This window comes from Triturus cristatus, chromosome 3_1 (assembly GCF_964204655.1).
Source record: "Triturus cristatus chromosome 3_1, aTriCri1.1, whole genome shotgun sequence".
Taxonomy (NCBI): Eukaryota; Metazoa; Chordata; class Amphibia; order Caudata; family Salamandridae; genus Triturus; species Triturus cristatus.
This window is the reverse complement of record NC_140583.1, coordinates 531,104,560-531,129,047: the sequence shown is the minus strand read 5'-3', so window position 1 is coordinate 531,129,047 and position 24,488 is coordinate 531,104,560. Positions and strand designations below refer to the sequence as shown.

General features: G+C 41.7%; 1 protein-coding gene across 2 annotated transcripts in view; it reads left to right on the top strand.

Annotated features, from left to right (window-relative positions):
- Positions 1–24,488, top strand: part of ACAN (aggrecan) — a 228,571-nt gene that overhangs the window by 101,498 nt on the left and 102,585 nt on the right. For both annotated transcript variants that reach the window (XM_085644462.1, XM_085644463.1), the window contains exons 2-6: positions 9,642–9,718; positions 12,945–13,328; positions 14,905–15,079; positions 18,098–18,225; positions 21,359–21,652. In XM_085644462.1, the coding sequence (XP_085500588.1) occupies positions 9,649–9,718; positions 12,945–13,328; positions 14,905–15,079; positions 18,098–18,225; positions 21,359–21,652 (1,051 nt within the window). In that variant the 5' untranslated portion in view covers positions 9,642–9,648. The remainder of the gene's footprint in view (positions 1–9,641; positions 9,719–12,944; positions 13,329–14,904; positions 15,080–18,097; positions 18,226–21,358; positions 21,653–24,488) is intronic.

Sequence of the window (24,488 nt, the reverse complement as noted above, 5' to 3'; positions counted from 1 at the left end):
TTGGCTTTGCCAGTGCTTGCTTTGCTTTATCAAGTTGCAGTTGCTGTGCTAAGATGTTGTGAAGCGGTCTCTTGTCTTTTTACAACTGTTTTGAAAAAATGAATACAAATAAAACATACAAACCCTCCTTGTTATGGCTGACTGTCAGATCGCATCGGTATCTGCCGCAGGTAAGCAGCAGAGCAGGTGCAGGGGATGGCTGGCCATACATCTGTTACAAAGTGTTCCTTTAACACTATTCATTGAGAGACTTGAAGCCATGAAAATCGCAGAAGTAAAAATATATATTTTTTATGTTTGAAAGCTTTATTAAAGAATTGACAACAAAAGGAAGATATCAGCAAACATTGCAATAATACAGAATCCAATGAGAAAACTTAATACTGCTGATATCACTGTTAGAAACCCACAAAGCATTTTAAGAGAATTTTAACATTGAGGGAGACAAAAGAAGGGATAGGATAAGGGAGGAAAAAAAGGGGGAAGGAGAGGGGAAGATATAAAGAAATAATATAGACCATTCATTATCTAATATTTACGGCATATATTCAAACTATATAAATCAGCGATGCAAAATTACCATCATAAACAAGCAATAGTATTAAATAAACCTATACGGGATAACAAAAGGAGAGAGTTCAAGACATTCAAGGGGGCCTAAAATTTTCTGCATTGAGACGTATGGGTTTCTTTAGGGCCAAGCAGTCCAGATACGTGGTGAGAGGCAACCAGAAAAGATCAACGTTACGAACAGGTTTACAAGTGGAGGCAAAGGAGACATCCAGTCTGTGAAAATGGCATAAAGAATTTCACCAGCCTTGTAGGGAAATAGAAGCTAGAGATTTCCAGTTGGAAGAAATGTGTTGGAAGGCAAGAGCAAGCGCTAGATCAAAGAGACCGTGTAGATGAGCGGGTAGGTTCAAAGGTTCAGAGAGGCTACCCAAAAAGAGAAAAGAGTTTGTGAAAGAGGAAGGGAGAGAGAAGATACGGGAGAGGCATGACCACACTTTCCCCCAGAAGGTAGAAACGACTGGGCACAGAAAAAACATGTGAAAAAGGTCGGCACCAGAAGAGCCACAGGACCAGCATTTAGAGTCAGAGGAGGGGGAAAAACGGGATAAAGAAAGGGGAGAGAGGTAGAGTCTGTGATACAGATAAAATAAGGATTGAGTAAGAGAAGCAGAGCGAGAAATTTTTAAAGATCTGGACCACAGCTTATCCCAGAGAGCAATCGGCCAAGTACAACAAAAATCTGTTTCCCAAGAAAGCTCCACTTTAGTTTTGACGCGATTAGGATTAGGAGCTATAAAAGATTTATAGATGAGAGATGCTTTAGGGAGTGTAGCAAGAATACTTAGAAGGGGAGGGGGAGGTGACGGTGATGCTGTAGAGGGGAGAGAATAATAACGATCTAGGATAATTGCCATGAGGGTTGTGAATTTCCGAAGAAAGGAACGAGGGCATCGAAATAAAAGTTGAAATTGGGGAAAAGAGTAAGGGGATATGCCATCAAAAAGTTGGTTGACCCACAATACGCCCTTTACCCTCCACGATCTCCAAAAAATGGGTCTATTTTTTAGAAGAATAAGAGAGTTATACCAGATAGGAGAATTCAAAAAGGACGAGCGTGTGACCACGGAGGGAAGAACCAAAGGATTTAAAAGAGAGGAGGTAGGTTTGAATAGGGGACAGAGAGAGTAGGGATTCCTGGCAGAGAATCGTACCACCTCAGCAAAGGATAAGGGTAATAGTAAAGAGTGTTCAATGAGCAGCCAAAGGGGCGAGAAAGGAGAAAGAGTTGATGAGATCCATCTCGAAGCCTGACGTAAAGAAAAGGATCTATGATAAAGACGGAAATCAGGAAAGTTAACTCCACCATTCGATTTGGGCTTACGGAGGGTGGCAAGAGAAATTCTGGATTTCTTATTTTTCCAAAGAAATCGAGAAAGAAGAGAATCGATTTTTTTAAAGTAAAATGTAGGGATATGAACCGGTAACATAGAAAAGGTATAAATTAAAATAGGAGCAATCATCATTTTAATTGAATCCAATCGACCCCACCAGGAAAGAAAGAGGGGATTCCAGGCTGAGAGCGATTGATCAATCCTGGAAATAACTGCCGACATATTTAATTTAACCGAGGATGAGATGGAGTTGGAAAACAAAATGCCAAGGTACTTAATCTTGGAGCTACTCCAGGCGAAACCAGTAGCAGAGAAAAGATGGGGGAGACAGGATGAGGTGAGAGGTAGAATTTCAGTTTTGTCCGAATTGATCTTATAACCTGAAACCAAAGAGAAAGAGTTAAACTCGGACAGCAAGGGGGGTACGGAGGATTCAGGATCAGAAATAAACAATAAGATATCGTCCGCATAGGCAGAAAGTTTCAATTGATTAGAACCATATGGGAAACCAGAAATGGAAGTATTATTGCGAATGGAGGATAAAAAGGGCTCAAGAGATAAGACAAAAAGGAGTGGGGAAAGAGGACAACCTTGACGAACACCCCTCTGAAGATTAAAAGATGGAGAAAGTTGTCCATTCACAAGTACCGAAGCCTTGGGAGCAGAATATAGGAGAGAGATAAGGGATATAAATTTGGGACCAAAGCCATGCCATCGCAATGAAGCAAACAAAAAAGACCAATCAACCCTGTCAAAGGCCTTCTCTGCGTCAACAGAGATAGCAGCAAGAGGGGTTGAGAATGAGGGAGCCTTATTTAGGACGTTAAGAAAAAGGCGAGAGTTGTCCGAGGTAAGCCTGCCTTTAACGAAGCCACATTGCTCTTTGCCAATGAGGTGAGGCATAAGGGGGTCTAGGCGCATTGCAAGTAATTTGGCAAAGATTTTGTAGTCTACATTGACTAACGAAATCGGTCGGTAATTTTTACAAAATTGATGATCGCGACCTTCTTTGGGAATCAGACAAATGGTGGCATCTTGAAAAGTGCCTTCTGCCTTGCCGGATGAGCAAAATGATTGAAAGAGGGTTAAAAGTTTAGGCAGTAAAATGTCTGAAAAATGCAAATAAAATTCCACAGGAAAGCCGTCAGGGCCAGGGGTTTTGCCTTTAGTAAGGGATGTCAAGGCTGCAGAGAGTTCATGTAGTGAAAGATCGAGGTCAAGATCCGGAAAATTAAGGTGAGAATTAGAAGGTTTAGGGAGCTTGTCAAAATAGCTCTGAATAAGAGAAGGAGTGGGAGGGCATTCTGGGGTGTAAAGGTTCTGGTAAAACAGTTGAAACTGCTCAAGGATTTCTTTGTCTTTGTGGAGAAGAGTGCCAACAGAAGAATATATAGAGTCTATAAGAGTGCGTTCCTTACGGGATTTAAGATAATTGGCCAAGAGCTTACCAGATTTATTGCGACCTCCGTAATACCTTGCACTACTGCGGAGAAGAACCGAAGAAGCATTATCAGTAGTTAATTTGTTGAATTCCAATTTAGCTCGCAGGAGATCCGGTGACATAAATTTGTCAGAAGATGTGTAGAACTGATGTTCCAGGAATTTTATATGGGCCAAGGAAGATTTCCGCTTTTGAGTAAACTGTTTTTTCTTCCGGGAGACAAAGTCAATGATGAACCCCCTCGCAGAGGCTTTAAAGGAATCCCACAGAGAGTGGGAAGAAATACTAGGATCCGAATTAAGAGAAAAGAATTCTTCCACAAAGGAGCGAAAAGAGGAAGAAAAGTTGGGATCAGTAAGAAGTGCACTATTAAAGCGCCATCGGGAGGGTTTAGGATGTGGTGGGAGTAAGTCAAAATCTGTTACGATGGGAGCGTGGTCCGAGATAACAATAGGTTCAATGGAAGAAGACAGAACATTCTGAGATAAAGAATTAGAGAGGAAAATATAGTCAAGGCGAGAAAAAGATGAGTGAGGAGGAGAGAAAAAGGAATAGTCCAATGTGTCAGGATGTGTAAGACGCCAAGAGTCAATCAGGTGTGATTGTGAAATAGTATTAAGAAATTGTTTGTGGGGTTTGTGCGGTGTGAAACGGACTGTGGATTTACGGTCAAGGAACGGGTCAACAATCTGGTTGCAATCACCACCCAAAATAAATGATACATCCTTATATTGAATACATTTCTTTGTAATTAAAGGCCAAAAAGAACAATCTGCTTGTACAGGCCCATAGACATTGAAAACAGTCAAAGGAATAGAGTTCAGCAGTAATCTGGCTAGTATCCAACGACCTTCAGAGTCCGTCTCCTGGGACAGAACCGTACATTTAAGTCTTTTGTGACAGAGGATAGCGACTCCATTCTTTTTGTTGTCAGAGGGTGAAAATAAAACTGTACCCACCCAACTTCTTTTTAATTTCAGAGATTCAACATCATTAAGGTGGGTTTCTTGCAAAAGAGCTATATCTGGGTTATAGGAAGCCAAATGGGACAGAACTCTCTGCCGCTTAATAGGGTTAATGAAACCTTTTACATTCCAAGTAACAACTTTGAATTAACAAATAACATAGAATCAAATAGGACAGAAAAAGTGAAAAAGAGAGGGCATGCGCAAAAGACAAGCCGAAAAAGAGAAAACTTTGAGAAATATCGGTAAGGTAGGTTGAAAAAGGAAGGAGAGGGATAAAAAGAAATAAAGAAGAATCGGAATTGATCAACCAGTAAAGGGGAGAGAAAAGGAGAAAGGAAGCGGGAAAGGAAAGCGAATACAAGGAGAGACAGCACATATCCCAAAGGGATGACTGAAGAAAACATACCTGAGGGGAGAACGAAATAGGACAACGGGGAAATGGCGACACTCAACGAGACAGATCCCCCAAAACGGGAGACCAGACCAGATCGCACCGGAACAAGGAACATAACCGAAGAGCCAGATGAAGAGGCAGTCGGTCCATCTAGATAAATGAATAAAACATGTGTAACATATGAGAATAAGAAAAGACACTATGACAATCAAAGGGTAAAAATCCAAGAGCGATACATAGAGGAAAGAACTGAGGAAGCAAGAAGCAAAGAAATCAAGAAGGAATGATGAAGGACAGTAACAAGATACAATTATTAAACAAAGGATAGAGGGAGATGAAAATTAGATACGAAGGAATAAGAAAGTATATTTATACTCAATACGAAAAGACTAATAAATGGAGAGAAACAAAGACAGGGACAAAAATGGATTACCTGTAAGGGAAGCAAAAGTTAGACATTTTCAAGTAATCTGAAAGTGTAAAAGACAATTGAACAATCAGCCACAAGAAGAGGAAGAGGTCTCCATAGCAGAATTAGAACGGATATGAATGAAATTTTTGAGTTCAGCAGGATCCTGGAAAGTCCAAGTCTGATTCTGGTGCGTAACTTTGAAAGTACATGGGTGGAATAGACCATATCTAGCACCAAGAGACCTCAAAGGAGCTCGTAGAGACAAAAATTCCTTCCGACGAGAGGCAGTAGCATTTGAAACATCTTGGGAGAGGTACACTCTCTGACCCAACCAGGAGATCTGACGCTTGGCCCTGGCCGCTGAGAGAACAGAAAGAAGATCTGTGAACTTCAAAAAAAGGATAATGACTCCCCTCGGCTTGGTTGATGTGGACGAGCGAGGACCAAGTCTATGTGCTCTCTGAATATTGAGGGAAGTGGTGGACGGCATATCCAAAAGCTTCGGGAGAAAGGAGGAGAAAAAGAGCACAGGATCATCCCCTTCTAAAGATTCCGGTAAACCATAAATACGAAGGTTATTCCTCCTGTTTCTATTTTCCAATTCCTCCGTATGCTGTTGAAGCGCCAAAACAGATTTTTCCAAGGAGGAGACCCTCTGGGAAGTAGATTGAAGATCCGAAATCTGTTGCTCCACAGATGTAACTCTGGTGTCCATGGACGACCATTTCTCCTCAAGAAACTGCATCTTACTGTTGGTCTCCTCCACAAATGGCCGAAGGGCACGAATCTCCTCAAAAAGCATCTCCATGGAAATAGGGGATGGTGACTTCTCTGAAGAAGAGGCATCTTGTTTGAGACGCTTAGAAGATGTTGCTGACGGAGGCGAGGATTTGTTTAAAGGCGGCTGTGTTGAGGAGGAGCGAGGGAGAGCTACTCCCGCCATTGGGGCTGCCTTGGGAGGAGAGTCCGCCGTTGAGTGAGGTGAAGAAGTTACCACAGGAGAGTTCCCCGAAGGAGTAAAGACAAATTTTGGGTTACGTAACTTGCCCATAGAAGCCAATCGGAAATGACCAGCAGCAAGGAAGAGGGCGATTATAAGGTAAGACCAAAAAGTGAAGGTGTGCAGTCACATATAAGATGAAGCAGTAACCATAGGAGAGCTTGTGGAGTGAATAAAGAAATGTTCCGGGAGACAGTCCAGAATAAACAGATAGAGACAGGCCAATGCCGGACTATGCAAAAATGAAGAGTGCAGGGTCAGTAATCAACCAGGCCAAGGACGCTCCCATCAGAGGCAGAAACATAGTATGGAAGTCCTCATCAGAGGTTACCTCATTCCAGTAGCGTGAAGCAGCACAAGCAGTAAGGTAGTCATATGGCAAGGCAGTGTCCAAAAAAGAGGATGAGTCGGCATTCAGGAGGTGCAGGACCCTAAAAAAGGGCAGTGTGAAGTAAATGGAGGCAAGCCAGCAGCAAGACGAGCATCGCGCCTCAGACAAACAAAATGGCGGCCGCTCTCTGAGGAGAGAACGGACGCGGTGAAAAAAGAGGCAGCCCGGTCTTAAAAGTGTGTCAAAAAGCGCTCACCAGAAGCGCGCTGCATTCCCACATCAAAAACCGATGTTCATGATGTTAAAGTCCTCTCCGGAGAAGAACCGGCAAAGAAGAGAAGCTCCGGTGCATCGGAGGTCCCGCGTCAGGCGGCCATCTTGCTCGGCGTCGGGGCCACGCCCCCGTAAAAATATATATTTAATCAAATCACCGAACCCTCTATCGGAAATCAATTAGCAGGCTTTGTTGAGGATAGCAAATAAAAAATGAGGATAAGCTTTTAAACTAAGCATTATTTATTGCAAAGTAGGCAGCGAATCCAACAGTGTGTGTTTAAAAACCACATCTAACCACTGCTCACCTGAGCAGCACGGTTTCAGATAGAGTACTATGGGGTTTTTATCAAATGCAATGCTACCATGCAACTGTTATGGTATATCCTGGTGTACAACTTAACTCTGCAGATTGGTGCCAAAAGCTTATGTGGATTTCCACACTGTGGGACCTGTGTCTAGTGCTTTGGAGGACAGGGACACTGATATTTGTTGTTCAGCGGCCACACCTGGCTCTGCCCACCTGCCCATGTGTTGCTACTGGACAACTCTGATAAACACTAGTTTTGTGTGCCCTTACACCAGGTTTGTTTTATTGCACAGGAATAGCCCTATGGAACTAAGCCACTTCAATTCCCTCTGGTGAGTAATTTTCGACTATAAAGCTAGCATGGAGCAGGCTAGAGCATGCCACCTAAGGGAACTTAAAGAAGACCCGTTGCATGGTGCGCTATTGAGCTCTACTCACAGTCCTTAACGCCCTATGGTATGGAGAGAAGTCGATGATGGCTTGGCTCACATTCCCTATGGGCTTTCACATCTCAGACAAATCCCCTACATGCATTGGCAGGCTTGGTGTGTCCTCCAGCTAGCTGACAGGGACTGCCAACTGGCATACCTCAAGCAATTTTCATGAGTATTACTACCAGTATTCACCAACTATGTATAGCTTACTCAGTGGTTTCTAGGCACTATCGATAGTCTCGAGGCACTAGCAGAACTCCCAGAATGAGCGGCAAAACAGGCAATGTAAATCCATTTTTCTAAGCCTGATGATGCAGTAAGAGAACCTTGTATAATCCCACCCTGGAGGCAACTATAGCTGACGTAGTGTTGCCCTTTGTCTTGTTATAGTGCAGTCCCGAATCATCTACTTACCTTAGAGTAAGGACAAAAGACAAAGTAAGGCTAAATTACAATGACTAAGGAAAGTAAGAGACTTCCACACTTGCACAGAGGGTGGATAGATTGGCTAAACAAAAAGTAGCACATGAGTACTAAAGACTTGGGAAAAAGGAGAAAATGAAAGAAAGGTAAGAGCGAATAAACCTGATTTCAGATAATGTTATGACTTCAAAGTGTTAAAGCAGAAAACAGGGTTTAAAAGACACAGTTTACCAGCATTAGGGCTAAACCCTGCCACTCACTCTCAATGCAATAGATCTTTGCCATTTTTTTAGAGAAGAAGAGGATTTGCGCAATACATCAAGTAATATTCACAACAACTATTCTAATTCTTAGTCAATAACGAGAGTTGGTAAAGGTTTAACAAATTTTATTAATCAAATCTTTTATTATATCATTTCTATTGCAAATCACAAGTTGAATTCAGATTAATCTCAATGGTCAATATATGACAGAAATATAAAATCAATAATGGTCAAACAAACAATCAATAAATGCATTAAAGCGCATTATATAAAGGAAAGAATCCCAAGCCTAAGAATCAGGGGAAAATTGGAGTTAACGAGAATCATTAAAGAATTCCAGTCCGACAAAGAGTGAGAAAACCATAGGGCTTTAGCATTTAAATCAGCTCATAAGATCAAAATAATCAAAGCAAAGAACTTCCAGTGAAGAGATATTCAGGAAACTCAGTAGAGCCTCAAAGCAATGCGCCATAAAGTCTGGGTCTGGGTAAAATGGAAAAGTGTGTGGGATAACCTCGTCTAGTAACAGGCACTGTTTTATCCATTCGATTTCATGAAGCTTTTGCAGCCTGTTGCTCTTCTCGTCTCTGTCAGCCAATCCTCGTCAGATGCCCTCCTGGGAACAGGATCACTCTTCATCTTCTTAACCCCTTCGGTGCCCATGACGAGATGGTCTCGTCATGGGCCGCAGTTGCGCTGTGCCCATGACGAGACCATCTCGTCATGAACCCCGCCCGCTAATGAAACGCCCGGCACAGGGCGTGGAAAGGGCGGGGCACTGAAGAGGTTAAACCAAATCCAATAGTCCCCAGACGGCAATGTTACGTTTGAACCAAAATGATATCAACTATTCTATTCCCAAGAAGGCCGCCTCATTTATGCTTGCTTTCCCATATATGTACAAAATCTTTAACTTTTTAATAACAGTTGTCTTACCAGGAAACTATGTAAACGTTTAAACGTGTATTAATGAAAAGAATAGGGTTAGAAAGTCAAATTCATGTTTTAAACTCTGCATTTCAGTGAATGAACTCTTCGATAATGTCAACAATAAGTTATGCGTAACAGTGGTCTTTGTATAAGTAAAAACATTCTTATTAAATATTATGAAAACAGGTTCATGGAGTGGTCAAGAATCAAACTTTTTATGTGCATTCAGCGTTTTCTATTCAAGCATCACTGCTTTAGTCATTTTGAGGCCTGGTACGATTACCTAGAATAGCTTACAGTTGCATGCATTCCGAGTACATCATTTTTTATCGAAGTTTGCACATTAATTCTGCACATTTATTTAAAACCGGCATTCTTTTCCTGCAAGTTTTAAAATCGCTTTTAAAAAACCACCAATCTTATCCTAGTTTTCAGGTATGGAAAATAATCTCAGCAATGTTACCTATTCAAAGTGAAAGTTCACCCATGATCTAGTGGTCAATACAAGCAGTGCTCAAAATGACAATGGTAATGATTGTTTTATGTTTTCATTTTCAGGTAAACTATGACCACTTTACTACTAGTGTTTGTGTGTCTGCGAGTCATCACTGCCACAATATCCGTGGAAGTTTCAGGTACGTACCCTCAGGTCTACTTAGTTCCTGCAGTTCAGAATGTAATTCACTATATTGGGCCAATCACTCGGGAAACAAGTAATGCACAGACTTGAACCGAACCCGTTCACTTACTCGAGAGGTTGTTCTCATTGTCTAGTAGTGATACACCACAGAAAGGGCTCCTTCCAAGACATAGAGAATGTCATTTGGTAAATGTTTACTTGTGTATTCAACCCATGGAAGTTGACTCAGCATGGTCTACTGCTGTCATCGTCCCAATATTTAAAAAGGGAAATAGAAATGACCCACAATGCTATCGCCCAATATCCCTCATAGATGTTACGGCGAAAGTCATGGGGAGAGTCATTTTAAATCGTCTCTCGGATTGGGCCGAAGAACATAATATTATTACCGACCTCCAGTATGGGTTTCGAAATGGGCGCTCTACCACAGACCAGTGCCTTAATCTCTATCATCTAGTGGCCAAATACACTCTGGCCAGGGAAGGTACTGTGTACTTAGCGTTTATGGATCTCTCAGCAGCTTTCGACTGTGTTAACAGAAGAAAGCTGTGGGAAATGCTGGCAGAGATGGGCATTGAACCAGGATTGATACGAGTCTTGCAGACACTTCACCTCGAAACCACAGCACAGGTGAGATTCACCGATGACGGTGACCTCACAGACGACTTTCAATGCCGGGGAGGGGTGCGGCAAGGCTGTATCCTAGCGTCATTTCTGTTTACACTTTACATAAATGGGCTAGATAAGGCGTTGGGAGTTCTGGAGGCAGATTGCCCCTGCATAGGGAGGAGAAGTATACCAGTCCTCCTATATGCAGATGATGCAGTCCTCTTGGCCCGTACAGAAAGGAGCCTACAGGCACTTATTAATGGGTTTGTTAGGTGCATTGCGGATTTAGACCTAGTGCCCAACCTATCCAAATCATATATTATGGAAGTGGGCAAAAAGCCAGCCAAGAACTGTAGTTTCTCAATAGGAACCCATATACTCGAAAAAGTAAAAACTTTCAATTATCTGGGGATTGATTTTGACCAACGTCTCAATTTTAAGCCCTTAGTAAGTCATAAATGTAGCCAACATCCCAGCGCCGCGGGGTCTATTATGAATTATGCGACAAGATTGGGTCGCTGGTCCCCGCACGAAATCGCTCAACTATACAGTTCGGTATGTTGTCCAAAGATCCTATATGGGAGCGAGGTCTGGGGTTTCTCAGATGTGGGGAACATCCAACGTGAAGAAGACAAATTCCTAAAAAGGCTTTTGCAAGTGCCAACATGCATTTCATCGTTTATTGCACATGAGGAGTTAGGTATAGATTACCTCACTGATAAGGCTGCCTTTAACCCAATCTTCTGCTGGATAAAAATTTGGACAAACCCTGAGGCAAGCTTAAGCAGATTGATTTTAGAGGATTGTATGAAAGGGGATAAGTGGCCTCGAATACCATGGCTTAAATATGTAAGGGATGTACTGACCAGTCTGGGCCATGAAAACTTTTTTTATGAACCACACACGTTGGTTAGCAGAGACAAGGGTGTTATAAAGATAGATTGTAGGCAGCATCTGGTTAGGACCAGAGAGGCAAGAGAAGGGCTTAAAAGCACAGTAAGGTCATGCCAGCTCATTAAAGTTAAACCGGGCATGGAATTCTATCTTGCCAATATGTACAATAGACAGGATAGATTCCTAATGTCCAGATTTAGCTTGATTTGCTGCCCCATATCCTGTCCGTCCCAGCGGGTTTTGTACATGATGTGAGCTTAAAAGGGTGCTGCGGCTGCGATCTTAGATCTCCGCAAGACACTCTTCATTTTGTCCTAATTTGTCCCTTTTTTGCCTACCCACGATCACTGTTTTTAAAAACAATCCTAAAACGTGCCAATATAAGACAGGCTAAAGTGGCTCTTTTATTTCTCAAACTCGCCTCTGATCCTTTTACACTATTTAGCATGGTACATTTTCTGCGTTTGGCAGTTAAATTAAGAAAGACCAGGGGAGATGACTAACCAGGCTGCCCTCATTATAGGGTCTAGATTTTTTTTATTGATATCGATGGATAGTTTTTTAATATGTCTGTTTTATCATGAATTTTGTATTAATGTATGAAATATATTGTATTAGATGAAGGCCCGATTGTATTATATGTATCTTTTATGGCTATTTTTTAATATCCGAATAAAGATTATTTGAATTTGAATTTGATTTGACTCAGCAAAATCCAGGGGCTAGCGAAAGTGACATCACGCATCCTTTGTCGCCATGACATCAAAAGATTGACCCGATTTCCACCCTTTGCCCCTCAAACGCCTACTAGCTGCAGGACTAGACATGAACAGAATGCACAAAAGCTAAACAGGGCTTCAAAAGCCATGTTTACTTTCTGTTTCTGCAGCTGCTGTCAGGACCCTTAAGACTAGGAGTAGCTTGGGCAATATCAGGGGTACCAAAGGGCGTGCCACAGGCAGCAGTTGATATTAACGGCGAACCATAATTGACTTCCATAGTTGAAACCATCTTCAAAGACGCACCTCACTGGTAATCACAATAAAATTGCATGCAAAGAATGTGGCCACCATTATATACTCCATTACTTAAACACAATCGTGCCTTTTGTTTTCTTTCACCCCAGTCTATTTAATGTCTTCATGTTGAAAGGAAACTACCTGTAACTTTGGAGCAAATTCAGAAGAGACCTCTCTGGACAGGGTGATCCAAGTATACATTGTTTTAGAACAAAAAATCAGGTGAAATGCAAGTAGCAGATATGAAACATACCAAGTAAAAACAATTTTGTGGTAAATTTCTTCACAAACTATGCAACAATTGAAGGAACTGCTATTTCAGTGAGTGCTCAGGTCAGCATGGGTCTTGACTGATAACCTGCAATAAAGCACACAATTCCTGTATTTTTATAGTAGCTATATTTATTCACTCGTTCATCCAGCCCCACACTCTCTTTAGTGTTAAGTTGGAAACAAGCAGCTGACCTTGCACCAACAACTTACACATAGAAAGGTCATGCGGCTATGTGCTATGTAGGATTTGTAATGGAGAGGGTGGAGTTCGCCATGAGGCTAGGCCAGGTGGGAAGTCCTCAGATATCTATTCTTGCCTGTTAAACACTGAGGCAAGTCTTAGCATTAACGAAAAAAGTGTTTCCAAGTTATTTTGTAATCAGCTGTGTGCTTTGTTTCTTTCCGTTTCTGCACTGAAATCGACAGACCATGTTAATGGACTGAGTGTGAGCATACCTGAACAGTCTCCGTTGAACACGACCTTGGGAAACTCCCTGACTATTCCTTGCTATTTCATGGACTCCTTGGAAGATGTGACTGTTGCACCCTCAACTCCCCCAGTCACCCCAAGAATAAAATGGAGCAAACTCCACGATGGGAAGGAGACTGTCCTCTTGGTGGCCATCGACGGGCAGGTTCGCATCAATAGTGACTACAAAGGTTTGATCTCCATGCCCAACTATCCTCTCATCCCCACGGACGCCACCTTGGAAATTACACGACTGCGAACCAGTGATTCCGGAATCTACCGCTGTGAGGTGATACGTGGCATTGAAGACACCCAGGACACCATAGAGGTCATTGTGAAAGGTAAACATTTTTAGACTTCATTTTGCTTGCTATCTATCATTCACCCACGTTTCAACTCTAAAGGAGCTCTTTTGGTCCGTATGACACTTTATTGGTTACTCCTTGCATGAATTACTTATATGTGAGAACTGCAGAAGAAAAGCTTGTTGTAGTAACTGTTCATGGGGTGTGGGACCTTGGAATCTGAGAATATAGATTGAGAGGAAAAAAAAAGAAGGGGGGGAAGAGGTGCAACAATTAGAGGGAAAGGAACCTTGTGGATTGGAAGTAGAAGGAAGTGGAAGGAGGAAGGAAGTGGAAGAAAAACTGAGGGATGACAAGGAGAAGACAAGGAAGACAAGGGACAGGAGCTCCGACATTTGGCATTTAAGGGCAAAGGAGTTCTGAAGAATGGCATATAAAGGAAAGGACATCTGAGGGATTACTTGAAAGGGGAAATCTGAAGTGTGGAAGGAAAGGGAACTCTGCAAGATGCCATGCAAGAGAACAGGGGGTCGATAAATGCATGTAGGGAAAAGGAACTCTAAGGGGTGTTATGTAGAGCAAAGGGGGCTAGACAAAATGTATTACGTAGCAGTAGCGTGGTGGTAAATTGTGGACCCGCCCTCTTGTGGCCACATGTTACACTAGGAAGGGGAACACCAGGGGATCACCAGGGGATCAGAAGGGGCTCCAGGATACTGAAAGCTCCCTTTTGTGCAAGATTTGCAGTCAGACAGTATGGGTAAACACTCTTGTAGACACACAGAAACAGCTGCTTTTCTTATATATCTGTGATCTCTCTCTTATCCCTAACACGTATCCACAACAGTCAGTGGTAGATCCTTTATATAATGAGTGAGAACTGCTGCTGTCTCAGTGTGCTTGGGGTCCAATATGGAACGATTCACCACTAGGAGGTGGGTATATGCCTGGATGACTGTTCCTGCCACACAAAATGCATATATAGTCCACAGTATAACACAGTGGGCACATTAAGTATGCACTGTGCTATGTGCATTAAGCAGCTGCGGCCTACTTTTAAATTAACCGGCATGAAGTGAGGTGCAAGAGGCATATATAGAGCTTTATAGAGACAACAAAATCATTATAGCTGCTAGTAAGTATCGGGACTGCAATAAGCAGACTTTTTATTGAAAATATTGGTACACACACAATATAAAATTGGGTCTCCTCTTTTGTAGTTAGAGCTTTCAGCTATACTGAATTTAGCTAAAAGAATCACTTGTATTGAATCATCCTGTTGCTAAAACACTGCCTCTGGCTGAGTGATTTCCTAAAAAGAGGAAAGGTTTATTTTCTGTGCTATTTACTTCATATTTTGGGTAAAACTACTGGACAATGCAGTGTAGCATTTTATCACAGAAGTGTTGGATGAAAGATTGTTCCTCCCTTATCAAGGGCATGATGGGCGACATCTTGCCAAAACGGAGAAATTGAAAATAATCAATTTCAAAAGGTATTGTTCCCAACTTGTTATGGATTTTTTACACTCAGTAAGCCCCAGACTCAGACCAAATAAGAGATCAGACACGTCTGAATACATTTCACCATTTTGTGATGTTGTGCTTTTCAGGGATCGTTTTCCACTACAGGGCAATCTCCACCCGGTACACCTTGGACTTCATGAAGGCACAGAAAGCATGCATTCAGAACAGTGCTGCCATCGCCACCCCGGAGCAACTGCAGGCCGCCTATGATGATGGCTACAGTCAGTGTGATGCCGGATGGTTGTCCGACCAGACCGTCAGGTAGTGTAAAATACACGTGCATTATGAATGAATCCGTGAATTGACCGCTGGCTCAATTACAGCATGAATAATTGGTTGAATCAATGAACAAATGGATGAGTCAATGAGTGAGTACGTGAATGGACGAACGACTGCAAAACCCAGCTAAAATTAAAGATACATCTTCAAGAAACATAAATCCTGCCCTATTACAGTATATGCAGCCCAAGCTTTTTTATTTGCCAAATGGCCGGTGCACAAGAGAACCAACGTGACAATGATCCACAGACAAATGATGCTAGTTTTTATTTCACCAGCAGTATAGCTATCATTGGTGCAGCATGTGAAGTGGCACCGGACCCTAGGGATGTGAAGGGCCCACTTCAGCCCAGTTACCCCAGTCTTTTATTTCCCAAGTGGGGATAGTTTGTTTCCTTTCTTGCTTTAAGTCTCAGGGCACCCTTGCTACACCATTCAATTTATGTAAGGCCTGGTGAAGTCAACAAAGCAGTGTTATTAACTAAAAGTGCATTTGACTGTGATTCACTCGGTCCTGCAAGGTTTGTATCATTTATCGAAGGTCCTACAATCTAGAATAAGAAGTGGTCGACCCTCAGTGCCACTGAATTGAAAACACTTTGCATTGGCATTTAATGGAGGATGAGATAAGACTGTTTGGGGTCTTCCTCCTATGCCTTTCTGTGATGCTTCCACAATACCTTAAACCCTCACTCATTAGAAGCGATTTTATGAGTGACGGACTTTCAAAGCTCGAAAAAAAAAGTGACAACACAGACAGTTTGTACATCAATAGGCAGACGAGTGAGAAAGTTATTGTTGTGTACTGCTAACGTTTAGAAATGGATGGACACATAGCATTAATTCCACCTTGAGAAAAGTCCCAATGACCACAGACAGTCATTGAATGGTACATTTTTATTGTGAATCAAGCCATTGTATTGTTTCCAATCTGAGAACAACAAACAAAGAAGCAAACCCTCACATGTTAGCCAATATGCAGTGAAGTGTGGGGAGACCAACGCGGTCCTCCACATTGTACTTGACAGTAGTGTTGAACCAAGGTTCAAAGGGTAGCCCACATGGTTTTCCAGGGTTAATGTCCAACTAGCTGACATCAAAATAAAATGAAGCACAGGGCCCCAATTAGTATCCAGATCTACTGTTTTGGTACGGTGGGGTCAATGGGACGCACCTTGTATACCTCCAGTTCCACAAGAAATGTATGTGCCCCTCATAGGACTAACACCTAACAAGAAGAGGAAACACAGAATCCAAATGTTGTGATAGACCAATGTGATAATCACAGTTGTATGCAATTAAGTTGTTCACTGTCTATTGCAGGTCTCTTGCAATTAGGAGCTCCTACTGGGAGACGGTTGTTATTTGGTCACCATTAACACGGGTTTATTGTCTGTCATTGTGGATACACTGTCTACTGTCATACTACTGCTTTTCCATCACATGTGTGTGTTCTAAAAGTATCAGTAACCTTTTTAAGACCAGTTGATATGCTTTATAATTTGTCTATAAGTTGTCGCTTTTTCCTCCTTTTTTGTTAAGTATGTAAATGAAATTTGAAATAAGTACATTCTGTTGGGAAAATAACTATTGTTGCCGGTGATTACCTTTACTGCAGCACCGCAATGCCCCCATTCTAAATCGAACATCGAGTATTAGAATAGCATTGATCTAATTCCAAAGGGTGACTTTGTCACCAGTGAGGTGGTAAATAATAAGTTGATTCATATTTGAATTGTATTGATTCATCCTGCTAGAGCCTTGTTCTTAGTTGTTGTTTTCTGGTGTTTTGGTACAGTGGAGTCAGTGGGGTGCACCTTGTATACCACCATTTCCCACAAGCAATGTATGTGCCCTTCATAGGACGACACATCAAGCAACAGATTTGGATGAATACCTTCGTCCAAATAGCGTGTCTATGTGTGTGCTTCCAAAACGTGTTTTAACATATTAAACACATAATAATAGCCCATAGTCCTTTCAACAGTTTCCCGGTAAGTGCCATAACATTTGGTAAATTTCCAATCAAGTCCACAAATCAATGTATGGTGCAGAACACTCTATCTATAGAAGCAAAGTATTGAACTTACACTCACCTAATTTCTATCTCGGACCTCTCTGTCCCTCTCTCACCCTGGTTGAGGTCTTGGATCTATTCTGTTGCATTTTTAAGGATCATAGAACTCTGTAGATGAAGAATGCGCATTGGATAGAATTATTTAATTGTTATCCATGGATCATATGGAAGGATGGATAAATGCAATGACTGGCCGGGATGAAGAATTTGGGGGCATATTTACAAGGAGGCGATAATAAATTATCGCCGCTTTAGCGGCCGTTTTCGGCCGAAAAGAGGCGATAATTTTATCGCCTAATTAGCAAGGTCACGCTAACGCGTGAAACCCTGCTTTAGCGTGGTGATTCCTAACGCCCAGCTTTGCATCTCTAATGATATGCAAAGTGGGCGTTCCGGACCTGACATGATTGGAGAAATGTTGCTAAGCGACATTTCTCCTATCATCAAGCCCCACGCTATGAAGCATAGCGGCAGGAAAAGTAGCGATAACCCCTGTTATCGCTACTTTCCTTACGCCTGCTTCAGGACTGACTTAGCCATGATATTCTATGGAAGGTGGATATCATGGCTAAGTTTGTGAGTCCCTATCAACAAGCTAACGTGAGATTATCGCTGAGTTTCCAGCGATAATCTCATGTATGGCAGTTAGCGTGAGGATTTTTATCGCTTTTGAGATAAGCGTTACTAATAGCACACTATCTCAGCGATAAAAATCCACGCTAGCTGGCGATAATTAGCCTAGTGCACTTAGCGATAATTATCGCCGGTTGTTGTTGATTTGCCTCTTAGTGCTTGAAAGACCTTAAATTGAGATATTGAGATAACAGAGGCCTTGGCAGTTATTGAACATACCACCCTAAAAAGTATTTTTAGACAGGTCTGTAGAAAACTCCTCTTCAGCTACTGTTGTAAATGTCTTACAGGTATCCCATGCATCATCCCAGAGAAGGCTGCTATGGTGACAAAGATGAATTTCCTGGTGTCAGAACATATGGAATTAGAGAAACCGACGAAACCTATGATGTTTATTGTTATGTAAAACAAATGCAAGGTGATTTCTTTATATAAAAAACGTCTTTTGGGATACCACTCTTAGGAAAGAAAACAATATATTTTTCTCGGACAACTTAGTTCCTTTTCTATACTACAAGGGAACCTTATATAAAATTGCATACAACGCACACAAAAACGCGATAAGAATCTATGTTTGGTTGCCTCACTTATAATTATATGCACAAGGCAAATAGGCAAAGTTTGACATACTTCGGTGCCACATCATTTTATTTGCCTAACTTTTCTATTTGGAAAAGAAGTAAAATAGAAGTAAACAAAAAAGAAAGCAATAAAGAAGTGCATAAAAGTCCAAGCATGACTGTAAAATCATTAAAAACGTTTAAAGAATTTGTATAATAGGGCTCAAGAAAAATATCCCTGTACTACTATAAAAGAAAACATTCTCCATACATGGCTGATTGTGGAACTGTTTTCCTTTAAACATTCGTATTTGACCCACCACCGAAGTCCAGAATGTTCTACCCCCACATTTTACAATTTATCCCAGATAAGAACACTAAGATTTGCTTAAAGCAAATTTCTCAGTCTTTTAAGAGAAGATACAATATAAAAATCACTGCAGCTTGAGTGACACTACCATCACCATCTATAATGTACATGCTGTACAAAGCACCCATAAGACGCTGCTTTGTGAATATCAGGTTATTTGCGCATGTGATATCTCAGTCATGAAAATAAAAACTTTTTTTCACTCTGAGGTAATTTGGGTTCCAGTGGGAAATGGTGGAAGGGCAGCTACGGGTCCATCAGCTCACCTTGGTCCGCAAAGACTTGAAGAAGGTGACGGAATGGCAGATGATGGAAATTGATCTCACAGATGCTTCACCCCCAATCTTTGGTCTCCACAGACCGAAAGTAGGTGAGGAAATGGCAAGAGAATGATGAGTGATATATTGGTTCCACCAGCCATCATCTCTCTTGCTTTCAGTGAGTGAGTGCAGATCTACAAAAAATAATAGATCTCTTATGTGTTCTGCAGCACCTCTCACAGAGCCACTACCTGCATGTTGTCTGCTCTCTGGAAAGGAATAAGAAGGGAAGGATGGAAAGAGTTGCAGGGAGTGGTAAGGCAGGTGGAGGTTTAGGAGTGGCAGGGCATCACTTTATTGGTGCTTCAGAAGGGAAGGGAAGAAGAAGGAAAATAAAGGTGCCAAGACATCAACCATGTGTCATACTTTCCAGTGTCAGAGGTGTCTGTCATAGTAAGCAGAGATAACAAAGAAATATACCGTATGTTGCCCCCTTGACTCTCTACCTGCAAAGCTTGTCTACGAGATCATTTTATAGGGTGTATTCAAGGTGGAGCTATGCTCACAATATATTTGTAGAAAGACCAGCTATCAATGATGGAGGTTTTTTTCACCTCATGGTTCTAACTGACATCATTGGCAACCCAAAAGTTACACGATCCATCTTTGATGCCTCTTTGACCTCCTCAGTCGAAAACAACCATATTATTGGTAGCTACTGATTTATAGCTCTCTATACATTTTCCACCTAACAGTTAAAGCTCTGCTTAACATTGATGCCAAACACTTTTAGTTAGGGCTCTGAAGTGACAAATCCAGGCAATCCTTCCTGAAGAACAAGGAAGATGAACTTTGTGCACTGTATGCGTTCTAATTAGCAGAATAAATAGGAAGATTAACAGACGGGACACAGCTCGTGACTGGCATGAATATGCCCAAATCTGGGCTTCAAACACACTTTGCCAGCAGGTCTCAAAATGCATTTCATCCACGAGCATCAATAAGGCACAAGCATGCTTGGAGTGCTTGTGTTTTCATTCAGAAGGAAATTGGTCTCGATGTTTCTGATGGACTGTCCACTTGGAGAGCTGTAAAGGCTAATTTCTACATGGTTGGCCACTGTCCATAAATAAACAGAAGACCTAAAAAGCACCATTATGAAATACTACCCAGAATAATGCCTACTGGTAAGGGTGATTCAAGTATTACCATTGAACAGTTTAAAAAAGTTCCCGTCTTAGCCAATCCTTATGTGACATTTGTTATGTTTCTAAACTGTTAAAGGAATTCTAGAGTCTAAAATGCCTGCATTTTCCATTCCCACTATAAAAATGCCAAACAAAATCTAGTTTCTAATGTCGTGTGTCTATGTATTGAATTGCTAACATCGTTCTACCCAAACTTTATAGAAAAATATATAATAAAACATTAGCTTCTATGCTTATAAAGCCCACCAAGAATTACATACGTTAAAGGTAGACAGGTCCTACCAGGCACACCCAGTCGATCCCTTCCCTATCTGTCCTTCACAAGTCTACCAGATTGTATGTACTGCTTGTGCATCCCTCCCATGCTTGGTAGCGCCCTCTTCCAGAAGTTCCCAGACTTTTTCCACGAAACAATATGTTTTATATGACTTCTGAGACTCTAGGTAGAATTATTTATTGAGACAGCGAATCTTCCAATCTCCTTTCCCAGGAAAATGCTTCCTTCACCTGCTCCGTCTATTGTGCTCAATTACATATTGTTTTTAAATGCTATGTAACAGTCAGATTGGTTAAATCTAAGTGGCAGGCGTTTTCTAAATGAAGGATTTGCCATTACATATATTGAGGGACGTCTAAGCCTTCACCTTACATCATAGGTAGCAAATGTTTAGTTAATGAAATAAGGATGTTAAACTGTTGGTGCAGGAGAGAAAGGCCAGAATATTTAGAGGCAATCTGAAGAGACAGAAAATGTTCAAGCAAACAGTGCATTGGGAACCCAGCGCGCAGATTTTATCTTGCAAGAACAGCCGCGACACATATGAAATGTTAATGAGGGCATTAATAGCGAATTTAAGTATTGTAATGCATTTTATGGAAAAAGAAAGTTTGGAAGAGCGTCATTGTCACAAATAATACACGTAATGAACACATTATCAAATGTATCTTTTATGGAGCCCTTATGTCAATTGTGATTAAAATCACTTATAGTTTATCTCAATGATTTTGTTTTATTGTTCTCACCTGAAGGATCACTGCCATAGGACTGTTTACACTACAAGTAACAGCAAAAAACTGCTGATCAAAACATATCCAACAGAAAGAAGACACGTCTGTTTTTCTTAAGCATGTTATTTGTATGATTGATTTGTAGGTGAAGTGTTTTATGCCACATCTCCCAACAAGTTCACCTTCAAAGAAGCAGAAGAACAATGCCAGAAGCTGGGAGCTCAAATGGCCACCACCGGGCAGCTGTATCTGGCCTGGAAGGGTGGTATGGATGTGTGCAGTGCTGGCTGGCTGGCGGATCGCAGTGTAAGATACCCAATTGTCAAACCACGTCCCACCTGCGGTGGAAACTTAGTTGGTGTGAGAACCGTTTACCTTCACCCCAACCAGACTGGCTATCCCGACCCTGAATCCCGCTATGATGCCATCTGCTACAAAGGTGGGTACAGCTCTGTTTACAGAGTTTTATAATTCTGCTTCCCTGTCTCCCAACAGTTATCTGTCCTAAAATCGAGCTTTTGATAACGGCAGTAATTACTAACTTGATTGTCAATATGTACTGCCAGTTTGGCCGCAACGGCTTGTATGTATCAGTGAAGGGTCTTCTAGTCTAGTAAATGAGAAGATGTTGGAGGAGATTTTTCATTCATGTTTCGGTACATGGATGATTCTCCTGCAAATGAAAGCAGAAGATTTTACAATGCTCTATTTAAAAAAATACTACTGAAATGCCAGATTATATAATGCTCTATTTAAAAAAATACTACTGAAGTTCCAGATTTTATAATGCTCTATTTAAAAAAACAACAGAAATTCAACAGTTATTTTTGAATAACTGTTTCCCGCTATGGACAGTGTTGTTGTCAATGATGTCAGTTCGGTTGTCTGCGATAATGTTATCAATAATGTTGTGGAACATGTCACAAGTGTTTTAATATGTGAGGTCATAAGCAGTGCATGGCAAGGGCATGAGGTATAGTTACTTGAAATAACTATAACTGTTGAATTTCAGCGTTATTTTTCAGTTTAAACTGACATTTTCACCTAACTATAATACCACTTTTCGGAGTTTTTTTTAATGCATGTGATATTATTACCATACCTAACTATAAAGTCATTTTAACCTTTGTTTTTGTCAGTGAATTTCCAGGGTTTTTTTAAACAAAAAATTATCTTTTATTACCATACCCAGGGCCAACCCCTCACTGCACACTCTCATTGGTGGCCAGGTCCTGTGTCCAACCCCTCGCATGCAGCAGCCAAACCCCTGCTGCGCACGGCCAAAGGCCTTCACTTATTTGTGGCACAGACACTCTGGCCCTACCCCCTTTAAAAAAAAAAGATCTTACAAGACTCTTGTGAGAGGCAGCATGGCCCCAGTACTCTTGTGGGACTCTCGCGGGAGTCCAGGTGGCCGCACTGGTTCAAACGGGATCACAGAATCCCAAAAATATATAGTTTATTTTACATTTGGCACCACAGAGGAAGGTATATGGGATCTCCCCACAAGCTCCAGGGGATCAGGGTACCCCTAACCTGCCCCCTAATACCTTATTTTTTTCTAATTTTCAGGACACGGGGAAAGAATCTTCGTGTCCTGAAATGGGGGCAGCAGCATTTCTGTTCATGTTGCGGCCAGTCAATCAGAGCAGAAGCTACAACGGGAGGTTGAAGGAGCCTTTCGCTTCCATGATAACCATGCAGCTGATGGGGAAAAATGCAGAATAGAGTGGAATGTAATAGCAAATAATGTAATAGGGTTGAAAGGAGTTGAGTGGCACAGAATGGAGTGTTGTACAGTGTAATAGCGTACAGTGGATTTTATTAGAGTGGAGTGGCATATAGTGGAGTGGAGTTGCGGACAGTGGAAGGGCATACAGCATAAGAGCATACAGTGGAGTGACTTACAGTGGAGTGTCATAAAATCAAGGGATGTAGAGTGTAATGGTGTACAGTGGAGTAGCATAGAGATTATTGGGGTAGAGTTGGGTGGCGTACATTCTTATAGGGTAGAGTGGAGTGGCATAGAGTGGAGTGGTGTTGAGTGGAATATTGTAGATTAAACTGGCATAGAATGGAGTGAGGTACAGTGTAGTAGCATAAAGTAAAATAGCATAGCGTGGAGAGGCATAGGGTGTGCCAAACAGTGGAGTAGTGCACACTGGAGAGGGGTAGAGTGGAGTGACATAGAGTGGAATAACATAGAGTGGATTGGCATACAGTGGAGTAGCCTGCAGTGGAGTGGTGAAGAGTGGACTGGGGTAGAATGGAATGAGTTACAATGTAGCGGCATACAGTGAAATAACATTGACTGGAGTGGCATAGAGTGAAGTAACGTACACATGTGCGCCATACAGTAGTAGTGCACACTGGAGCGGCTTAGAGTGGAGTGGCATAGAGTGGAATAGTGTACAGTGGATTGGCGTATAGTGAACTAATGTGCAGTGCAGCAGTGTAGTGTGGAGTAAGGTATAGTCTAATGGCATACAGGGGAGTAGCATAGAGTGGAGTGGCTTACAGTGTAGTGGCACGAAGTGCAGTTTTTTAGAGTGGAATATCATAGAGTGGAGTGTTGTAGAGTGGAGTGGCATGCAGTGCAATAGCATATAGTGGAGTGGTGTCTAGTGGAGTGAGATAAAGTGGAGTAGCGTATAGTGTAGAGTGGAATACCATTGAGCGTTACAGGCATACAGTATAGTGATGTAGAGTAGAGTGGCATATAGTGGAATAGCGCAGAGCAGAGTGGAATGTTGTACAGTGGAATAGCATGGAGTGTAATAGGGTAGTGGGGAGTGGAGTGACGACGAATGGAGTGATGTACAGTGTAATGGCGTACAGGGGATTTTCTTAGAGTGGAGTGGCATTTAGAGAACAGGAGTTGCATACAGTGGAGCATACAGTGGAGTGGCATACGCAGGAGTGTCGTAAAATGAAGTGGCATGCAGTGGACTAGCGTACAATGTAGTGGTGTACAGTGGAGTGGCATAGAGAGTAGTGGGGTAGAGTGGGGTGGCGTACATTCTTATAGTGTAGAATGGAGTGGCATAGAGTGGAGTGGCATAGAATGTGGTGTGGTAATTGAAATAAACAGCGTGAAAGTGTGTGAAAGTGTGTCAATGAATTTAGATGTAATGTGGCAGGGACATACATTATTAGGTGTAAATGTTAATCTTTGGCAGTATGTGTGAATAGTGTGAATAGTGTAAGTAGTGTTCAAGTTATACGTTTTCAAATAGTTATATATTTTGCCTGGGAATACCATGGTAAGTTTGTGT